Raw genomic sequence first — 21,809 nt, 5'->3', positions numbered from 1 at the left:
GTGTTCGTTCACTATACACAATCGCTAATAGATGAAGAAGGCATCATGTTCTTTTACGTTTGTCAGGGGGGGTTACACGTTGGTTGTACAAATTTAGAAGTTTAGCTGCAAAAACGAATCGATGCGCACACACATAATAGACGCCAATCACCCTCACAGCAAGTCATGAGGTGCTTGTTCGAGGACTAATACTCGTATTGTTGTTATCGACCCAAGTGTAAAGGGTATTGTTAAGGTACACACTGTAACAGGCGGGGCGGCGTAGAGGGCACAAACCAGGAACAATGAAAGGAACGACCTTCTCCCACTCCCGCTTCACAACGATGCAAGGTAAGACCAACTCCATTTACACTCTCCACACCACTAACTTCTGGCATTGCCAACAATGCACACCGTCAATGGGTGAACAGGTGGTCAATGGCGACACATTCAGCTACAACAAGCACGTGCGCGATCTACCCATGACACAAGCTTCCATTCCAATACAACATGTAAGTTCAATCGCTGCAATTCCTTTTATTGTTCAAGTCGAACATTGTGGTACTAAAGTTCGCGTGTAGGTTGGTGTTGTCTCGTCTATACAAGACCCAATGAGGCGTCGTGTGCATTTCTTACCGAGTTGTCCACAATGAGAGTTCTCAAGACGTCTTTACATTGCCTCTTTTGGGTATGGTGACAACAAATGCGTGTGGGTTGGTTTTACTTGTTATCTCACATTGCGTTTATGGTAGGTTGAACATGTTGGATGATGGTACCTCTGGCAGCAACAAGACATTGATATCAAAGCAAGAACGCTGTACGTTGGCTCAATGGTATGTGTGGTATTGGATCTACAAAGCGAAACCTGCTAATTAACGAGACTTACAAGCGAAACAGCAGCAAGACAATATGGATGACATGGAAATACGGCTTTATTTGAGACAATGATGCTATTGAGAAATACCACAAGGTAAGATGTTCATTATGATGGGATTGGTTGGATTCAAGTGGACTTACCAAACGCCATACAGTGGCAGAGCCTCTTTCGGCGATACTATTTTGATCAATCAGCACGTCGAGGATGTCATTGTATAGTACTATGCTCTCCTGGGGAATTTTGGCCCGGAAACAGTGTGACTCAAGATGCGATGGCAAGGCCAATTTGAAAAGGCATCCGCTGTGCACACGGCCTCCATCCAAGTACGGCTATTGATTTCCTTGCCTACAGAGAGAAGGTGGATATCTCTTATGATGCCAATTTCAGGATCCAATGAGAGTATGGTACATATGGTGGCATACCTTGACGCTGCAGGTTGATTATTGTATTGCCTTCGGATGGTGTATTTGGTTGCAATTCCTTGTGATCACCATGGTTCAGGTATGTATGACTCTCATGCTTTTTGGAGACCTTTGCTGAAACGCCTACCATTATTTAGAGGGACCATTGCAGAGAGCTGCTTGTCTTTTGGTGCTTTGGAGTTTACAAGATCACAGCTATGATTGCTAAGTATTGTTGGATGAGTTTGGACAATTGTTTATGGTCCATCTTTTATAGGTGAATCATGTCAGCCATGGGGAAGTGTTTATGTCTTTGGTGGTGTCAACCTTTATTGCGTCTCGGGTGGTTGGTTACCAAGCAACGGGCGATTTCTCTGGAGAATGTCAGCCAATGAACGTCTTTTATGAGTGGATTGTATCAGCAACAATCAACAGCATCCATATCGTTGGTGTCATATCAAGCTTTATCCCATCATCTGGTTCTTCTCGTTATCGGCAATTCGGTGGGCATCCTGAAATGAAGGTCTCTTATCGATTGATCACATCAGCAACAAGGAACAACTTGTATATCTTTGATATCAGCAAGCTTTCTATCTCTTGGTGGTTCTGGTTATTGGCGATTCCTTTGATGGATCTTTACAACTATACGTGTCTTATGGATGGATCATGTCATCAACAAGCGATGAGAGTCCGCGTTGACATCTTTGGTGTTACCAAGGTCATTTATGCATCTCCTCAAGGCATTCATCGTCAAGCTGCATTCGATTTCCAATGAAAAACGATTGCCATTCAGATCGCTCTTTAGCCATATGTACGTCACTCCGCAGCTAGGATCTGGTTTGGGCTTTTCGATGCACAATGCTTTCTCGATTTTCATGTGGTCTTGGGCAGCAAGGATTGTCTCGTTGTCTCTCTTTGTAAGGGCTCTTCGGCATCATGTAAGTATGCTATCTCTGGTGGTATAAGTATTACTCAACCTTCTCACTGCATATGCCCATAAGGTATCGTTCCATGGCTTTCAAGCCGAGTACCACCGTAGCGGGCCTTATCAACAAGCGGACGATTGCAAAGCATAGGCTTGATTTGGATATCAGCAGGATTTCATGCATATGGCTATCATTGGTAAGTTATGATCCGTTCATCTTTTCCACGCTTACCAACCTTCTCTTTCACTGTAGTATGTGGGTTATTCAGCAAGCTACTTGTCTTCTGGTCCTTTGGAATTTTCATGGATGAAGCTGTCATTGAATGTCGACATGTTTTCGTGCATATGGCTATCATTGGTAAATGGTGATCCGTTCTCTTCTACAATGCCTACCAACATCTTCTTTTATTATAATGTGCGGGCTATTCAGCAAGCTACTTGTATTCTGGTTCTTTGGGATTTTCATGGATGCAGCTGTCATTGGATGTCGACATGTTTTCGTGCATATGGCTATCATTGGTAAGTTATGATCCGTTCTCTTCTTCAACGCCTGCTAACCTCCTCTTTTATTATAGTATATGGGATATTCAGGAAGCTACTTGTCTCTTGGTCCTTTGGGATTTTCATGGATGCAGCTATCATTGAATGTCGACATGTTTTCGTGCGTATGGCTATCATTGGTAAATAGTGATCCGTTCTCCTCTTCAACGCCTGCTAACCTCCTCTTTTATTATAGTATATGGGATATTCAGGAAGCTACTTGTCTTCTGGTGCATTGGGATTGCTATGGATGCAGCTGTCATTGGATGCCAACATGTTGACATGCATATGGCAATCATTGGTAAATGATGATCCGTCTTTTGCTACAACCCCAACCAACCTCCCCTTTTATTATAGTATGCGGACTATTCGACAAGCTACTTGTATTCTGGTTCTTTGGGATTTTCATACATGAAGCTGGCATTGGTAAATAATGATTCATTCTTTCTTTCAATGCCTACTAACGCCCTCTTTCATGTGGGTTATTCAGCGAGCTACTTGTCTTGTTCCCTTTGGATTCTTGATGGATGCAGCTATCATTGGATGTCGACAAGGTTTTATTCATATGGCTTTCATTGGTAAATAGTGGATGATCCGTTTTTTGGCTCCAATCCCAACCAACCCCCTCTTTTATTATAGCATGCGGGCTATTCAGCAAGCTACTTGTATTTTGGTCCTTTGGAATATTCATGGATGCAGGTATCATTGCTAAGTATCGTTCTATGTGTTCGGGAAAGTGTTTACCGTGCATCGTTTATAGGCGAATCATGCCAGGGTCAAAGAGCAACGTCTATAGCATCCTTCAGTGTCAGCTTGCCTTATTACATCGTTCGATGGTTTTCGTTACTGTACCACCTATTGGACACTACCTTTTATTTGCATCTGCAGCGGCAAGGCAACAAGTTCTATACCTTTTGGTGTCGCCAAGTTTTATCTCGTCTTATTGTGGTCCTAGTTGTTGACAACCCTTTCAATGGATATCCTGCTACGCATGCCTGTTATCGGTGGATCATATCAGCCACAAGCAAGAAGCAATAATGAGCCACAGAGCCCACATCTTTAGTGTCAACAACATTTATTTGATCCTCTGGTGTTCTCGTTATTGGCCAATTGATTTCAAGAGCCCTCTTCACCGCACGTATCTTATGTATCACATCAGCAACAAACAACAATGTTACGTGTCCTTTTGGTGCTGTCAAGGTGTATCCATCTCTCGTGGCATTTTCATCAAGTATCGCTTGGAGAAACGGCTATCAGGATTGGTGACTGTGTCGGCATCTCTACAGCAAGGAAATGTATTCTGATTACTGGGTAGCATCAAACATTGTGGATTCTCATATGACACTGGCTAAGTATTGTTACCATTACCTCAAAGATAAATTAGTGATATGCAGTTTTATAGGCCCATCATTCCATCAAGCTGTAATTTCGCATGCTCTTTGGTGCCATCAAAGTCTCTCCTTACAACTGTCAATGGAGAATCCTATTGAGTTGGAAGACGAAGATCAACATTTGAATTTGGGTGAGTGTCTCAGAAGCAAGCAAGCGATCTCTATCTTATAGTTGGGGTTGTCAAGGATACCGTTTCCATGGTTTTGGAAATCAGCTACCTGCAAGTCGTCTCTTTATCGGTGGATCTTCAGAGCAATGTTTTTATCGGTGCCATGGCGGATCTCATTCCTCAAGTACTTGTATGGATACCTTGGACATTCTCTTGGCTTCTCGCGTATGCTTTTCATCAAGACCGGATTTATTTGTTGCAGTGCATGATGTGTCTCTCTGATGACGCCTACCCAAGAAGGTCGCTTGATGGCAGCTACTACTGATATGGCGGATGTTTATTTGCTATGGGTAGAACGGGATGGTGCTTTACTCTTTTGCGTGAAGCATCGTTGGCAGCTATGATTCATTTACGACAGTGTGGTCAGCCCTATCATGGCCCTATCAATTGCATTTGAGGATTACTGCCTTAGCCGTTGGAAGTTAGACTGTTACTCAGTGGCCTTGTGGTAGATATGGGATCATGTATTGCTTTTCGCTCTTATGGGTCGGCCTCTGTGGGCGTGGGATGCTATCCTTTTATCAGACCGAACATGTTGGCTCGAGCAGCACCTATAGAAGATGCTGTTGTTTACAATGGCAGCCCCCATTATCCGGCTTGGTGCACCGCAGGGGAGAGGGTGACGGCAAAGCCTTCGCGTGGCCATCCTTGTCAGTACATGGGTTTCCATGGAAGCTAATTTGCCACCTTATCATTTATATATTTATTACGCATTCATGAGCTTCACTAGCAGTACTCTAATAGCTATACTTTGATGTGGGGAAGATGACGGATAATCTACAGCATACGTCAAGATAATACCATGGAGCGAGGCTTTCTTTGCAATCAATCAATGTTGAAGGGTTGCTTTTGATCATACCATTTTATCACGTGATTACAATAGTGTTCTGCATCAGGCTGTGAAAAAGGCAAGTTGGGCAGAGCAAAATTTGGGTATCCCTTTCACGTCTACTCTTCTTTCTCTTCAACTGCATTTCACTCCACTGGACAATGACATCCACAGCAACTTCTTCGCTACGATTTATTCTCAAACGATGACAGCACGTACATGGACACCTTGCACTAAATCTTTACGCGTCGAGCAGCGAACATGCAAAGAAACAGGCGCTCGGGTTCTTTTGCAAGCTTGGTGACAACGAGCAGCCACTTCTAGGGGATGTCTTCCTTGCGTAATATTACAGCAGCATGTTGTTCAGCTTTATCCATCACACAACATCCATTGCATGTAATCATTACCATCACCTCTTCATCCACCCAAGACACGCGCCATATCCAACAGCACATCACTACAGGATATTTGTATCATGAGTCACCCACATCAAGGTATAGAAGAGTATGGATGGATCTGTTGATCAAGGAATGATAATTAATATCGTGAATCATAGGGCGTAACGGTTGGCGTGGAGTATACCATATCTGACGGCTATTGATACCCATTATCAAGTATGCAACAATACAGCCAACTCTCGCAATGCATGATACATATCACAACGTGATTGGGCTGCCACAAAGAATGACGAAGCAAGAGATTGACTACCAACACTCGCCTTTCTTGATACAACGCAACGTCTTGCACTATCCTTGGCCGCAACCGAATGTAACAGCATTCATACCAGTAGTTGCTGTTAGCGATGCCTTACTCCATTGTCTCAAGCAGCGTTCTTTACTTGCAGCAACCTTTCCTGCAGCCTTTTTCTACGTGAACAGCAGATAACCATTACATAGAAACAGCTTTATTTACGTGTAGCAACTCGCCTCAATACATACGTCTCCTTATGGATATGGATTTGGATTTGAATATTGGTTTGGGGCATTGGACGGAAGGAATTGGATAAATACAGCATGTGGAAAAAGGGGTATCCATTGTCAACTTGACCTTGATGCTTTCATCCTGAATGAGTGGTGCATCCAGCTATCGCACTTCAAGCTATTGCATGGAAGCTACTATCATCGTCCTTTGTGAAACCTGTCAACTATCCTGATTCAACTCTATACGTGTGTGTGTGTTTGCAACTTCGAATCCTGTATGCAGCCAAGATCCAATTACATCGATATCAAGAAATCGCCATCGAATCATCATCATCATCATATGTAATAAGATGTTACTTTATTAAGAGCAACGTAGTATCGTAAATACCCAATGTTGCAACAGGCTAAAGCAAAATGATTCGATCTACATTAATCCTGGGGTGTGAACGGCTCTAGATTGTTTTGTTGTTGTTGGAGGAGGAGGAGGATGGGAGATAGTAGGCGTGGTAGGATGGGTGTTGTTGTAGTTGACATGGTATTGGATGTATGTGTTTAGAGGAGCATCTTGAGAGGGTTCTCCATGAAGCCCTTGAAAGCCTTCAACCAGGTTGCTGCAACAGCGCCATCAACGACACGGTGGTCACTGGAAAGAGAGACTTCCATAACATTGCGAACAGCAAGACCCTTTTCCTTGGTAGCATCAGGAACCACCTTTTGAGTGGTAGCACCAATAGCGAGGTTGCATGCCATAGGAGGGTTGATGATGGCAGTAAAGTGCTTCACGCCGTACATACCAAGGTTGGAAATGCTAAAGCTGCCACCTTGGTATTCATGAGGAGCAAGCTTGCCGTTGCGTGCACGAGCAGCCATATCCTTGACAGTGTTGGAAATATCAGACAATCCACGGCCCTCAACACCGGTAACAATGGGAGTAAGCGAACCGGTAGGGGTGGCAACAGCAATAGAAATATCGGCATTGTTGTATCTAAATGACACATACATTCATCATCAGCATGTTGATTTTTTCCCTCCATTCCTTAAAATACTCACTGTCTGATAATGTCGCCTTGCCATGCAGCGTTGACTTCAGGCACTTGCTTCAAGCTGAGAGCGGAAGCCTTGATAATAAAGTCATTGACGGAGAGCTTGTAGCTACCATCACCAGCCTTGTTAAGGACCTCACGAAGCTTAGTGATCTGGGACATGCTGATCGACTTTGTCTGTATAAAAGCATGCTTCATTATGAAATCTTAAATGGGAGGGTGCAATGTGGGATTTACTATAGAGGTCGGAAAGCAGGTCAGCGCCGGACAAATGTTTTCGTATCTATATTATCAGTGGTGAGGAGAAAACACCATCATCGCAGCCTTCATTCAAGTGATGCCAATAACAAGTCCCTTACTACTAAACTCAAAACGACATCACGCTTTTGGTAGACCCCACAGCTACATAGCAGCTTGATAAAGATGTATGGATCCTTCGATTTTGGCATGGAGTTCTCCACCAATTTCGAGCTAAGGCAAGGCGTGATGAGTGATACACTCTATTGCCTGGAGGACATTCTATGTTGGTTACCATGGATTGGGATCAGCGTGGTGCAAGCGATGGGGAAGGCCTAAAAAGGAGCTTGCAAGGGTAGCTGTCAAGAGCTTAATGCTCCGATTTAGGAGCAGATGGTGCATTGTTGTGTTGCACAAGAACAATGCAGCAGTAGGGGACGAACGATATGGGAGACAGCAAGTGGAGCGGGGGTAAAGACTCACATCCTCTTCTCCGTTTACATCCAAACCTGTTGTTCTTTTTTTCTTCCTATCTCGATGCTATCACTCTTACAAGAAAAAACAGTGTTACTCAACTCTCAATACATTGAATACTCTCAGGTCATTCAACATGTCGCCGATCGGCTTTTACGCGACGTCGAATTACTCGACATGTCACCCATTGAGCTAGCACATGCAAAAGACTTTGTTCGAGATCATGGTAAATACATTTGTATTGATTTGCAAAGCAACTGGGGTTTTAGAGTTTTGGTTGGGGAATATACATAAACAGCAAACGGATGGATGGGAACCATCATCATCATGCTTCCTTCCAGGAGAGGACGATCTTCTTCGCAATTCACGTGCTCATATTATTTTCCTAGTAACCATTTTTCGATTCTTGAAAGAGGCCGATTACAACGTTGAACGTGCTTATGAATGGCTCTTGGATACAGTACAATGGCGTCGAGATCAAAGTATTGCCGACATGTCCTACATTTCGAGTGCAGGCAACTTTTACAGCGAGACAAGTGGTGGATTTGCTTTCTTCCATAAGCAAGATCGTCTTGGTCGACCCATAGTCATGGTGCGTATGCGTTATTTCCCACAAATGCCAAAATCATCGACGACCAGTCTCACGGATCTAATACGACCCTATGCATGTCTCATCATGGAAATGGCAAGAAGGTTGATGCTCGACATTACGCGACAAAGAGAGCAAGAGGGTATATCATGTGCACTGGTATCTCAAATGGTGGTCATTATTGACATGGCTAAATCTCCCTTTATCCCTATTGTAAGTGCATGCTGCTATGTATCTCAGTATAATGATGCTTATGGATGGTTGAATTATAGGATGCCCAATTGATCAAGGCCATGATAGAGCTGATGGAGAAACGATTCCCGGACTTTGTGGGTTCTATTTACGTCATGAACTTTGGATGGATGTATCAAGGCCTATGGCAAATGATCAAGTACCTGCTAAGCGATGAAGCACGCAGCCGTATTAGCTTCCCTGGTGTCAAGGAGATTCTAGAGGTGGTTCCACAAGAAAATTTATTAAGAGGTAAGTGGATCTTGCTTGTCATTGGCTTTCGTTATTAATCATCCATGGATAGAATTGGGAGGGACCGATGATTATATATGGAGCATAGACAATGACATAGCATTGGAGAAATATGGAATGGGATCAACAGCAGAAGCATTGGTTGAATCAACGATATCACCACCAGCATCACCACCCTTATCATTACGACGTTCTTCCATATCATCCACGCTATCATCTGATACCTTTTTCGATGTCAATGAATCATTTTACGACACACAAAGTATATCCAGTGCATATGCAACACCCGGAAGTATGACGCCCATCTCAACATCTCCACAGCAACCAATATCATCTCCATCGATACCCCCATCACCAGCTGCACCAGCGCCTCCACAACAAAACATCATCATTCAGCATACACCAGAGCCTGTACCTATTCAACAGCGAGGAGAGATGACAGCGTGGTCACCAGCAACTCTTCCATCAACGCATCAATATAACGTTTACTATTGGACTGGATTACACATGGGCGCTGCTTTCTTGACATCATTTATCAAAAGCGATCACGATGATCAGCATCCTCATATTACCATTGCAGCATTATTCAGTAGCCATCCAACAAAGAACAAGAGCAACAGTGGTATTGATGGATTTTTACTTGCAGCTCAACTTGCTTTGGTACAACAAAAACAACAACAACAGCAGCAGCATGAAGATAATATCCAACATAGCATCGACGCCAAAACAGAACACAAAGAACACGATGATTTGGCTTTAATTGAACGACACACGCCTCATTTTCCACACTTGCTACCAGCTGATGATCCTCAATCAGCCTACGCTCTTGCTCCCTTCCGTATGAGGATACACAGTATTGAGCACAAGATTGTTCGGTGGGCACGACGCATGTTTCGCATGTCATTCGCATACAAGGGCGCAGTCTACTGGGTGATCCTATACATTTTCTTACGCGGACCCACTGAGCATGTATTAAGGCGCACATTGACTACTGTTGTTGATACCCCACAGCAAGTGAAATATACGACGATTGGTATCACTGCTGCAATGGCCGCTGCTATTGGTTCCTCCATCTCTTTTTCGCTCAACACTGCAACACCCCGCTTATAATCAAGACTTGTCGTATTGTTACTATCATTATTAATAAACATAGTGTTGTTGGATGTTATCAAGCTCTAAAAGATACCAGGCCTTCGTATGTATTATGTGCACGAACAGCATGAAAGACGTTTAAAAGTACGGTGATCCAATCGTGACCTTTTGCTGAAGGCGAGGTAAGAAGAGCAAGGAATAGAAGAGCAAATGGCATGTAGATAAGAAGCATTACGCAACACTAAGGCATCTGTTTCATACGTAAGTGAATAAGCAGCATATAGCTTTGTTCTACCGTTGGATATGAGATGCGTAAATCACGCATTACTTGGGTGGGTGCCAACCAATCATTTTCTGCATGCGTCACATAGCAACCACAAAACTCCGATGAAAGCAAAAGTCAACTTTCACATCCTGGTCTCTTACGAAGCTGCGATCGTCAACTCCATAAGCCATCTCATATGCCTGTTCGGTCTGTCCAGTGAGAGCCACCCCTTCGTGATAGCTTTTATGTTATGGGGAAGGACACAGGGCTATAGACGAATGAGGTGTCAGGATGCAGGGGAGGAATATTGGGATGGCGACCTAGTAGTTCAAAGTGCACTTGCCTTGGGTTCCAACCAAAAGGATATACAAGGTAATGATTCGATTAAGCATATAAGTAAATGTCTTACTAATGGCGCGTACTGGACAACTGCTTTGGAGGGAACTACCAACGGCTTGTGGAAGAATTCCAAGGCGATTTATCAGCAACAAACTTATGGCGACAAACGTTCACTTGTATATGGATTTGCGAAGCAACACATGAACAATCTTATCTTGGATCATCTATCAAGCACCTTTTCTTTCTTGTCGACCAATATATAATAATAAACTTCTCATTTCATAATACTCTTTGGTCCAATATCGGCAACAGATATATAGAATCATTTTACATGCTATGTAATTAGGTCGCAGCACCAGTAACCCCCTTAAAGAATGCATAAAGATATCATGGGCACAATCAATCATCATACATCATTTCCACTACTAAGAATTACCTATGTTGCTGTACTACGTATCAAGATTGTTGTTCACATGCACGGCAATCATCGATGGTACGCCACAAAGAAACGTTCAGCGCACTTGAAAGCATCTATCCATCGAACAAGAACTCAAGCCTGAGAACCGAGACATCTCGATGGTCATTCTTTGCTGTAAGCCAAAATCATGCTGGGGGACCTTATGACACAAGAAAAGCAGCTTTGGCCTCATGCTTCATTGCACTGCAACACATACAATATACTTTCGGATGCACTGAACACTTTTGGCCTCTTAGCGACGCCATGGTTAGCTCGAAAGAAATTCCATACGAGCTATCATAGGTGGAACTTACTACCCAAGTGATCTGATCACCGAAATGAAGCTTTATGGAAATTACTAGTAAGGTGGTGTGACCTCCAGCTATACAACGAAGACAAATGACAGGAACCTTCCATCAATAATCAAGATTTTGTCGTATTAATCACTATCATCAATATACACAGTAGTTGGATTATTATCAAGCTCTAAAGAATACCAGGTATCAAGGCGGCTCTTGTTGCTGCATGAGGAAACTTTGATTCATACCAGGCCTTCGTATTATGTGCACGAACAGCAAGGTAAGCAGCGGATCCCAACTGTAGAACAAACGTCATCCCATTTTGAGACACAAATCCCATGGCGATAAAGGCAATGATTTCACCAAGCTATCATGGAGGCAATTTGATGAGTGATATTGACAGGGGCATCCAGCTCCTTTATACTTACATAATGTGGACACCATAACCATGGGAAGAGTCCTTGTTCAGGTACCTAGTAGTAGGGACATCATTGAGGACATGCATACATCAAGCGTCAAGGATACTCACCTTATACCTCACATCATCTTTCTCTTTTCGAAGTCCAGCAAGAATACGATGATGGTAATGGTTCATGATCTCTCCAACGATAAAGAATGTTGCTCCAAAGGTGACTTGCTTTCGCACAATGTGATCCACTGGCACACGAGCAGTCAAATAAACCAATCCCATGGCATGCACTGCATAACAAGTCGAGATCAACAAGACGTCCTTTATCAAGGCGCTACCCGAATACTTGTGTAGAAAAAGGACCTCCTTGAATAAAACGTTTAGTTGCTATGTATGAATGATGACAGCGATAACTGCATTGACCTACATATATACGCTTCATATAATGAAAGGCGTTTAAAAGTACGGTGATCCAGACGTGACCCTTTGCTGAAGACAATGTAAGAAGAACAAGGAATAGAAGAGCGGATGGCATGTAGATAAGAAGCATTCCCCAACGCGATGGTATCTATCCCATATGTAAGTGAGTAAGAAGCAGTATATAGCAAATAATGTTATTCCTACCTTCCATATGGTGTTGTTGTTGGATGCAAACTTGGAATAACCTAGCCTAGTAGTTGGCTTGAGCTCTCGTAGAACGACAATACCGTCACCAATGATTGCTGTGAAGAATAGGGTGATGTTTTGTAGTGAGTAATCTGGTATATGCATTCTTGTTACGTCTAGAGAATGGAAGAGAAAAAAGTTTATTGGGTTGCTTTATACGACTATGGGCAATTCAATTTCATTGTCTTGATTCATGCACAAGGGGACAAAGGGGTTCAAGTCATCATGTGCTAATTTCATCTATCCCATCATTTACCAACGCCATAGAGATGCAAGCTGACGTTTTGGCATTAAATATCAATGTCGTCTCCATGGATACGTGTGTACATATGATGATGGCGCCATCCATTGTCGAGTAGTCAATTCCACCACGAGGCACGATGATGCTACACACCAAAAGTTGAAATGCCGCAACCCCCCAATTTGGGCAACAGCCCTTCATTTCTTTAACCCTTTCACAAACGACGATGGAAGATGCTCGCGAAGTGGCAGTCGCCAAATTGGCCGATATATTAAAGCATCCAGATGATCTCAACACCAAAGTCGGCGCATTGACTCGCAAGATTGCAAAAGAAAAGGCCACCATCGATGCTCAGCTCAACACCGGTGTGCAGACCCAACTCGACAATGTGCAAGGTGGTTTGGAGACACTGACACTTTCTCGGGAAAGCAGCAACAAAATCAAGGACAACATGCAGCTTATCGATCGCCTTTGCCGTGAAGCTCAAAGTATGATTGGGGACTTTCCTCGCATTGCCAAGGTATAAAAAGGCCACTGGAAAACACAAGAACACGAGATGCTAATAGGATGGCAATAGATATCACGTATTCACCAGAACTTTGTCGCCACGTATCAAAAGGTGCAGGCGCTTCAAGAATTGTATCAGCGACTCAAGGACCTTGAGGACATGTTTGCACCTATGCAGCAAGACATTTTCATGTACGATGGACCTTTATTGCATGTGCATTATCAGCTATTCAAGCTCGAGGAATTCCGTGACAAGACAATGCACCAAGCACGAGATTCACCACACGACGTGATTATTACGCTCAAGACATACTTTCGACGATTGGATGTGTTATCGGATGACTTTACTCAGTATCTTTGGGAGTTGACACGCAACTTGATCCCGTTGGTGGAACGTGATTGTGGTCCGACCATTGTCAAGTTGGTCAAGATCATTGAAGCTGAGGAGACGGCGGATGAAAAAGCGTTGGCTGCACGACAAGCACAAACCAGTCATCAAGATCTTCAAGGAACCAAAGGATGGAGATTGGCTGAAGGGAATCCTCGTACTATCAAATCCTATCGTGTGCAATTCTTTGAGCAGCTTCATCAATCTCTTTTGGAACGATTTACCGAGCGGCTGGCACCGTACAGGGAAAGTGAGGATTGGTGTGGAGCATTGGATGCGACCGATTTCATCTTCAATGATCTTGAATTGGTATACGACGAGATTGTGCCCAAGTTTCCAAAGCGATACAAGATCTACCCATATTTTGTTCTCGAATATCATCGCCACACATACGACTTTTTGAATGAGATGGTCAATCAGGATTTAGACGCCGGCACCATCCTTCGTCTGCTTCGATTTGTACGCGACTATTATTCAACAATGAGCACACGTCTTGGCGTCACTGAAGAATTACTTGAGCCACAGCTATTGGATGGTCAGGAGCAGTCGCTGGTCGACGAGTATCTCAAATTGGTGCGTAGCAAGTTGGTCGAATGGACATCCAATTTGATGCAAGCTGAATCACGTGATTTTGTTCAACGCAACGAGCCACCGGATATGTCACCTGATGGACAATATGGCATGTCGGGTGCAGTCGACATGTTCCAAATCATCAATCAGCAAATCGATGTGGCAGCGGATGCCAACCAGGGCAAGCTCTTGTATTTGGTGGTCAATGAATGTCATAAGGTGATGAAGGATTCCCAGAGTTTTTGGAAGAAATTGCTTGCATCGGAGAAGCGAAAGCAACTTGAAGAACCGGATGAAGCACCTGAAGGCTTTGTCGAGTATGTGATGGCCATGTCCAACGACCAAATCAAGTGTGCAGATTTTGCGGAGGAGATTCTGGATCGGATCATGCCTATGGTGGAGGGTAAATACAAGTCGCAAGTGCAAGAAAAGCTCACAACGGCAGTGGATGGATACATGCAAATTGCAGCTGGTGGACGAGATGCATTATTGGATGTCACCTTTAACGATATTAAGCCTGTGTTCCATGAGCTATTTACGCCACGGTGGTACGAACAGCCACTTATTCCATCCATCATTGAAACACTCAAGGATTACTGCCAGGATTTCGCAGCCCATCTCAACGAGTTTTTATTCAATAAGCTTATGGATGATATTTTGGATCGCTTTATCATGCTGTTTTTGGAAGCCATGCGAAACAAGAGTGCCAAATTCCACATGGATGTGTGTCTGGATAAGATCCAAAAGGATGTACGTCTTTCATTCAACTTTTTCGCAAAGTATCGACCTGTGGAAGTATTGGAGGAGCGCTTCGATGTCATTGATAAGGTGCACACGTTATTGGAAAGCAACCGTCGAATGATCTTTGTGGATTATTATTCTCTGAGACAAGCCTATCCTGATGTGCCATTAGCATTCGTGGAGGATATCCTTAGCAAGCGTGATGATTTGGATAAAGCAGCTCTCAAGGATATCATTGAAGGTATCAAGGCCAAGGCACGAGAATATGAACCTGATGCCAACACGCCTCCTACGATCTTTAGCAGGATTAAATGGTAAAATAGTGTGTTGCGTATACCCATCATCTCCCTTTAATGCATTTCCCTCTCTCCCTCCCTACAAACCATGTTGAGAACACAAAATTGATTGGTGCACGGAGCTATAAATAAAATGGCAGCTGCCGCAGTTCGCCCATTTGGTTCTTTCTACTACTACTCTTTTTTCTCACTCAACCACTTTCAGCAAGTTCTCTTTTACTCCTCCTTGCTCCTACTCGTCTTCTCTCATCTCAAGACTTCATCTCTTTTCCTGATCAACGACATTTCACTCGTCTTTTCTTTGTAATCGTTGGATCTCGACTCGTTCTCAAGAACCGTTTACGCATCTACAAGAACTCTCAAGCTTATCTCGACTGAACGTTCTCTCTCTCACTTGCACGCTCTCTCTCTCTCACTTTCTCTCGAAGACTCTTTGGCTCTTTCAAGCACTTTGTAAGTCTCATGATGACTCCTTGTCTCTTCAAGTTCCTTCTTGGTCCGTCAACTGCCAACAATGTGAGGCGTGCTTTTCGCTTCCTGGAGCAGTGAGAGGAAAAAAAGTCATTTTGCAATTGTATGTTTATTGGGGACTCCCCTATGGATGGGGTTGGACATTTGCCGCACACACACACGCACACACACACACACACACATATGCACCTGAAGACGCGGTAGTGTTGTTTATCAACGGATTACGCATGCATATCCTGCCACCATGATGTCGGAGACTTTGTATCGGTTTTGCTTGGCCATCTTGACGTGGGTATTGACGATCATAGCAACAACGACCAGCTCAACTACAACAATCTCAACAACATCATCAGCAGCAGCAGCACTATTGTGAATGAATCAGCAGCAACTACGTGATGGGGGAGTGAACATGAAAACAAAAGAGGGGGGAAAAAGTGTATTGGGTGGATGGCGTTGCACATGACTTTTTAGCTCTCGCTCTCCCTGACAGGAAACGACCAGTTGGAACGACACACACACACACATTTGTTTACGAATTGATCTGCTGACATCACCTCTCTCTCTCTCTTTTTCTTTTTCTTTTCTTGGGGGAAAAAAGAATATTTATATATCATGGCACCTCGCAGAAACAACAGCTACTCGAGCAATGGACGCATTGTCACCGTCGGTGGTAGTGGTGGTGGTGGTTTGAATGAAAGGTAAGCGATCAAATCATGTCACATCATCAAGAGAAATGAAGCCTCATCATCCATTTGATTATAGATTCAGCCAACTTGAAAAATCCAGGAAGCAAAACCCACCTGCAGATAGCCGTAGTGGTAGCGTGTTTGCACGTATCCGTGCCGGTAACAACAACAACAGTCGTCGTAACGATATTCAGAGCCGACTCAGCAAGCCTGCCAAATCGGGTGCCATTCGCAAGCGTGGTGGTCCCACTCCTATGAAGGGTATTGAACGTACTGGTCCTGCATCTCGACGTGGTGGCAATAGAGGTAATGCTGCTACCACTGCTGCTGCTGCTGCTCGTGGTGGTAAGGGTGGCAAGAATACCAAACGAGGAGGAGGAGCCAACAACAACAACAACAGCAAGCGTGGTGGTCGTGGTGGTGGTGCCAAGCGTGGTGGCAAGCGAACTCGTCTCTCTGCAACGGATCTCGACAAGTCGTTGGATGATTACATGATGAAGGATCCCAAGACTGCTCAATCGAGATTGGATGCTGAGTTGAATGAATACATGGATGAATCCGGTGATATTCTTATGGACATCTAATTCCATCCTTTCATTTCTCTTCTTCATGGCACACAACACACACATACGCACACAACACGATTTCCCCTTTCTTATTCTATTCTCCATATTGTCAAAAAATCTTCCATTGTATACATACATTAGTCTTCTCTTTTTCTTCAATGCATTTGCAATAACAATACATCGGTTCGTTCGATTGATTAGCGCTTTTATTATGATGATGATGACGATGATGACGTATCTTTGTCTTTGTTTGTTGTATCGAGATAAAAAAAAGGTTACTGATAATGATGGGAATGGGAGTAATGATGGGAATGGTGTTGGTTGTATGCCGAAAGGATGATGGAGGTAAATGTATACAAGTTAGGAGTCTGTTTCAGCGATTTTGCGTTTTCGTTGGTACTTGATTGGAGGAGGTAATGATGGCGGAATAGGACTCGTAGAGGAGGAGTTGATGGTTGGTATGATAATGGACGTATCAGACTCAATAGCTTCGATAGTCGCTTTCATCATGTTGCGTACTTGGCATATGATAGTGATCAAGGGGGGGGTGATCTTAAGAAAATTCTTCCACTGAACTTGGGTACTTCAGTGGTCCTATCTTTGATGTCCGGCACACGTATCCATCTGGGCAATCCATGATCTGTAAAAGTGGATTTAGTGCTTGCATCTTGTAAGTTCCAAAAGCATACATACCAGATATGAGAAAGTCTGCTACCCTTATCTTCACTACTGGCTTGGTGTCGGTCACTTCGCCATCCAAACAGCTTTAGCACAGCCGTATTCTTGCTGTAGATATGAAAAAAGCATATCAACCTTATGTCTATATGCTTTCCTGCTGATCTTCTTGGCGCCAGATATCAGCCTGTACGTGTTCATTCCATTTGATCATGCCATGCTTGCTTTCTTCCACCTACGATTATAGCAATGTTAATGTTATCAACAATCAAAGGAATACAATTAAGCGTACCATTGCACTTGCGCACCAAGAGGGTCGAAGCATTTGTGTGATTCTGATTGATCTGCAGCGGTAAAAGCTTGTCGAAAAGAGGTCGAGCGCTTCAACATCGTTTTCTCGATCCAATGTAGGTCCGGGTTTATGATTGGATGGTGCGTATAATGGAGCTCCGGGCCTTGCTGTTGAGAACATGTAAGGAAGATGACCTTAAAGGACATACAAAACTACTTTACTTTGCCAAGGTACTAACCACCATGTACACCGCGTGGGCCTGCAGCAACGTTGAGTGCTTTTTTCGCCTTTTAATGAAGCCATTATATCAACGCCATGCGGGCTGGAGTAGCATGTGCCACCTAATCCAACTTTGCAGATGCATCTTGGAGAAGCTACATCAAAAGGAATGTGAGAGTGCATCATTCAGTAATACGTTTATGTTTTACCTTCATAAAAGAGCCAAGTATCTTGATGACAATGAAGTAGGATAACAATGTAGTACTACGCATGGCCAATCAGCTCTAATCTGCAAGGTTCATATCCGATAGGATAGTACTCACATCGACTTGGGCTTTGGAGGCATCAGCAATAGAAAAACGAGTGGTATAATGTAAGAAAGAGAAGAGATGGAGGAGTATTATGGAAGACAACATCCTTGTTGTTTATGTATACATGGTGGGCGTGGGTATTTCCCTTGATCACAAAGAAATGGTCTTTTGGGGATGATACATCATAGATCATTGATTGATTGGTTTAGCTTTTTATCATGGCGTTTCAAACAACAATCCCTGTGATATACATGCTGGTAGTTTTGTGGTTTCTTTATTCATACAACTAACAATGAAATGCTATATAGGGTGAACCTGCACGCAAGGGTGGAGTTGTCAAGGCAACAGTGCAATCCAACATGGTGACATGACCTCCGATATCTTGTGCGACCTAAAGCCAAGGCGACACGCAAATTTTGCATGCGGGGGTGAACACATGGCTGTTGCTTTCTTTTGCGAAGAACTTGCGAACATCAAATCGCTCCGTGCCGTAGTCGGTGTCGATGCCAACAATGTCAATCTCAAGGATCAGCTATCTCTCAAGGACAATACTCTATTCGCAGGCAACGTACCCGTGATCAGTTTCAACGCCAACAACTTGCATGTGGATCCACGTCTTTTGCTCATGACGCCTCAAGCGTCACCGACTTGTGGTGGCAGTATCGTTGAAGCCAAGATGACAGTCAGCGATAGCAAGATGGATACTATGGATGATGATCTCAAAGTATGGTGGCCCGTCAAGGAATTGGAAACGATGCAGGGTTTTACATGTCGTACATGCAACACGCGTCTTGCAACAACGTCTGGTTTTCGATGCAAAGCACTTCCATCAGAGCACTGGTACGAGTTGGTAGAATGCTGGATTTGTCACGAGACCAAGCCTGAAGAACATCGCGCTCGTATGCAACCCATCTCTGCACGGCCTCAAACGCTATTAGCAGGCACAACTTATCTTTTGATCCATCCCGATGACTTGAAGAACGATCAACAACAAGTATCAGTCGTTATGAATGAAGCGTCAACTTTATCTCCTGACAAGGTAAGCATTATCCCCACTCTATCCCACACACGGATTTTAAGAAGGCCGGTGGTGCGAAAGTCCATGCCCAATCTGGTCGATACAAAAATCCAAGATCAATATGCTTCACAAAACAGCTTGTGGAAGATTAAGTTCTCGTCTTCATCATGGGCTACTACAGGAGCAAACACATTTCTTATTACAAGATACTAACACTTGTATTCTATAATAGTGGACAATCTCGCGACAATGGATACCTGTGCAATGCAAACAATGCCAATCTCCCCTGGGCGAAGGTCAATACGACAAAGCTGAAGGTAAGAATGATGATTGTAATCAATCAACGGTCCACCTGTTTACTCACAAGGTGTCGATATAGATAATACAATTTCATTATTGGGAGTGAAGCTCTACAAGTATTGTATCTCGCCTATACCCATGGAGACCACCTTGCCGATTTTTCTGGATTTCTTCACGTTTGATTTACTGGATGCTGTCAAAGCCCATGCAACCTATCGCTTCATCATACAAGATCGGGAGAATCGCAAAGTACAATTCTTGGTATGTTGTTTTTAGTCGACAAGATAAGGGATGATATTGACACAATGCATTTATCAGCTCTGGATGTTTAGTTGGAATACGCGTATCATCTACAACAAGGGGTTTGAAGATCAAGTGACAAAGCGATCAGATAAAATCCATGATAAGAAGGGTATGTTGAAGCTTGCATGCATGATGTGGCATTCGCATTGATTGAAGCTTGGTAATCATTAGTGATGAAAGTGCTCTATCTGGATTGTACCCAATCGAATGAAATGGTGGACGACCATATGCAAGCGTGGAAGAAGGACAAGTCAGCTGACCATCTAATGTATCCTGCATCATGCTGCAAGCTTGTACTCAAATCACTTCAGCAATCGAATCAGATATTACCACCCTATATGCGCACCATAAATAACCCTGTCATGAAACTTCAGCATAATTTCTCGGTTGGATTCCTTGAACGATAAAATAGAACCTTGTTCTCCTTTCTTGTCCTTGCCATTCGCGCACTTGTATCCAGTGACTGATGTCTTTATTGCATGATGGATGAGTTTGAGAAATTAATCCCACCTACCCTTAGTGGTTATCCCAATTGTGTGAGGTCCCCTTCATCACAAACCCGATCAATTCAATGCACAAGGACATCTTTATTGTATCAGCATACAAGGCCAATTATGGACCCACTTCTATTCCATCTATGGTACAATCATAATCCACAAGCAAGCAAGAAAAGGATAAGCTAGCAAAGCCCGAGCGGATAAGAAACAATGCTTCTACCTACTTTGCAACCATCGTCTTCACATTTGTCGCCATAGAAACAATCAGCAGGCCTGTGCCACTATATCTTTTGACAGCATTCTTCTCGAGATTCCATGATCAAAGGTGCTGCTGATCGGTGCCTCCATGTCAGTAGGATCCTTGCAACCTTGATGTGTACTCCCATTCCTCACCTTTCTTGTTCTTGTGTCCTTGAAAACCACGTCAGCATTCTTGATCGAGAGGTGAGGTGAGGTTGGATGCCCATGTGCTCATCGTGCAACAGGATCGTTAACACCTGTTCCCATCAACTTCGTTATTGGTTGCCATGGCTTCATTCACGCTGTCTCCATAGGTTACCAAGATGACCAAGATAGACATAGATCATCGAGATGCAAGCACACAATGATAGCAATAAACGTAGTATACATTGTAATAAGAACAAGTGGAGGGTTTGATTTATTAGCATACAAGAGGTTGTTATCTTCACTACAGTAAACAAGGGAAAGTGGGTGATCTATTACTAAGGGACACCTTCTAATACTACTAGTACCCCCTTCTAATACTACTAGTACCCCCTTCTAATACTACTATTATCATTTTCATAATTTTGGTCGGCAACCAGAACTGCTGGTATAACGCAACACTCCAGCAGACGGCGCCTCATCTTTCCTCATTGCAGAAGGGGAACCGCTTCACGTCTGTTGCGCTAGCGTAACCTTACACCCTGTCAACTGCGAGGTAAAGGAACTCTCATGCCAACCTCACAAGGAGCAAGGCATATACATACTCCACTCCTGCAACAATGACCAGAACACGCTTAGCGGATAACATCCAGTCATGCTACGACCCAAGAGCATCCATGAACACGACCAGCGCAACATGAATACTTTCAGGCGGAGGGGTAACGAAGAAGGGGGAAAAAACCTCGCTTTGTTACGCGGCAAAGGCTGAGGAAAAAAACCCCCTGTGCAGGCCACTCCAATCAACTTGTTCTAAAACAAACTTATATGAGTACACAGTGCCAAGAGATGAATGAACAATAGAAAACTTACCGGGCAAGAGAAAGGAGGATACTGCGCCTCAGAGGAAAAGGGCTCTGTTTTATAAGAAAAAGAGCGCTCTTTCAAACGCGCAAATTTTT

General features: G+C 43.6%; 9 protein-coding genes across 9 annotated transcripts; 6 read left to right on the top strand and 3 right to left on the bottom strand.

The window, feature by feature from the left end:
* Positions 1-1,348: 1,348 nt before the first annotated feature.
* Positions 1,349-2,032, top strand: O0I10_012815 (uncharacterized protein; the record flags this gene model as incomplete). The annotated part of the gene is made up of 3 exons (XM_058492702.1): positions 1,349-1,357; positions 1,416-1,486; positions 1,549-2,032. The coding sequence occupies 3 exons, from the start codon at positions 1,349-1,351 to the stop codon at positions 2,030-2,032; spliced, it is 564 nt and encodes a 187-aa protein (XP_058336540.1).
* Positions 2,033-2,595: 563 nt separating this feature from the next.
* Positions 2,596-3,760, top strand: O0I10_012814 (uncharacterized protein; the record flags this gene model as incomplete). The annotated part of the gene is made up of 7 exons (XM_058492701.1): positions 2,596-2,701; positions 2,774-2,862; positions 2,919-3,023; positions 3,080-3,148; positions 3,213-3,300; positions 3,362-3,421; positions 3,483-3,760. The coding sequence occupies 7 exons, from the start codon at positions 2,596-2,598 to the stop codon at positions 3,758-3,760; spliced, it is 795 nt and encodes a 264-aa protein (XP_058336539.1).
* Positions 3,761-6,584: 2,824 nt separating this feature from the next.
* On the bottom strand, positions 6,585-7,237 carry O0I10_012813 (pyruvate dehydrogenase complex dihydrolipoamide acetyltransferase; the record flags this gene model as incomplete). The annotated part of the gene is made up of 2 exons (XM_058492700.1): positions 6,585-7,017; positions 7,083-7,237. 2 exons carry the CDS (start codon positions 7,235-7,237, stop codon positions 6,585-6,587), a joined length of 588 nt encoding a protein of 195 aa, XP_058336538.1.
* A 612-nt stretch (positions 7,238-7,849) lies between these two features.
* O0I10_012812 (uncharacterized protein) lies at positions 7,850-9,968 on the top strand (the record flags this gene model as incomplete). The annotated part of the gene is made up of 4 exons (XM_058492699.1): positions 7,850-8,012; positions 8,176-8,588; positions 8,648-8,858; positions 8,911-9,968. The coding sequence occupies 4 exons, from the start codon at positions 7,850-7,852 to the stop codon at positions 9,966-9,968; spliced, it is 1,845 nt and encodes a 614-aa protein (XP_058336537.1).
* Positions 9,969-11,497: 1,529 nt separating this feature from the next.
* Positions 11,498-12,490, bottom strand: O0I10_012811 (uncharacterized protein; the record flags this gene model as incomplete). The annotated part of the gene is made up of 5 exons (XM_058492698.1): positions 11,498-11,677; positions 11,739-11,783; positions 11,852-12,085; positions 12,147-12,287; positions 12,344-12,490. 5 exons carry the CDS (start codon positions 12,488-12,490, stop codon positions 11,498-11,500), a joined length of 747 nt encoding a protein of 248 aa, XP_058336536.1.
* Positions 12,491-12,852: 362 nt separating this feature from the next.
* On the top strand, positions 12,853-15,150 carry O0I10_012810 (uncharacterized protein; the record flags this gene model as incomplete). Its single annotated transcript, XM_058492697.1, has 2 exons — positions 12,853-13,146; positions 13,204-15,150. 2 exons carry the CDS (start codon positions 12,853-12,855, stop codon positions 15,148-15,150), a joined length of 2,241 nt encoding a protein of 746 aa, XP_058336535.1.
* A 1,061-nt stretch (positions 15,151-16,211) lies between these two features.
* On the top strand, positions 16,212-16,869 carry O0I10_012809 (uncharacterized protein; the record flags this gene model as incomplete). Its single annotated transcript, XM_058492696.1, has 2 exons — positions 16,212-16,297; positions 16,362-16,869. 2 exons carry the CDS (start codon positions 16,212-16,214, stop codon positions 16,867-16,869), a joined length of 594 nt encoding a protein of 197 aa, XP_058336534.1.
* A 342-nt stretch (positions 16,870-17,211) lies between these two features.
* Positions 17,212-17,998, bottom strand: O0I10_012808 (uncharacterized protein; the record flags this gene model as incomplete). Its single annotated transcript, XM_058492695.1, has 3 exons — positions 17,212-17,421; positions 17,720-17,761; positions 17,819-17,998. 3 exons carry the CDS (start codon positions 17,996-17,998, stop codon positions 17,212-17,214), a joined length of 432 nt encoding a protein of 143 aa, XP_058336533.1.
* A 786-nt stretch (positions 17,999-18,784) lies between these two features.
* Positions 18,785-20,376, top strand: O0I10_012807 (uncharacterized protein; the record flags this gene model as incomplete). Its single annotated transcript, XM_058492694.1, has 5 exons — positions 18,785-19,387; positions 19,599-19,683; positions 19,746-19,927; positions 19,985-20,078; positions 20,141-20,376. 5 exons carry the CDS (start codon positions 18,785-18,787, stop codon positions 20,374-20,376), a joined length of 1,200 nt encoding a protein of 399 aa, XP_058336532.1.
* Between the last annotated feature and the right edge of the window lie 1,433 nt (positions 20,377-21,809).

This window comes from Lichtheimia ornata, assembly GCF_029851405.1.
Source record: "Lichtheimia ornata isolate CBS 291.66 chromosome Unknown scaffold00162, whole genome shotgun sequence".
In the NCBI taxonomy this organism is placed as follows: Eukaryota; Fungi; Mucoromycota; class Mucoromycetes; order Mucorales; family Lichtheimiaceae; genus Lichtheimia; species Lichtheimia ornata.
The sequence above is the reverse complement of the archived record's forward strand: the minus strand, read 5'-3'. Positions and strand labels throughout refer to the sequence as shown.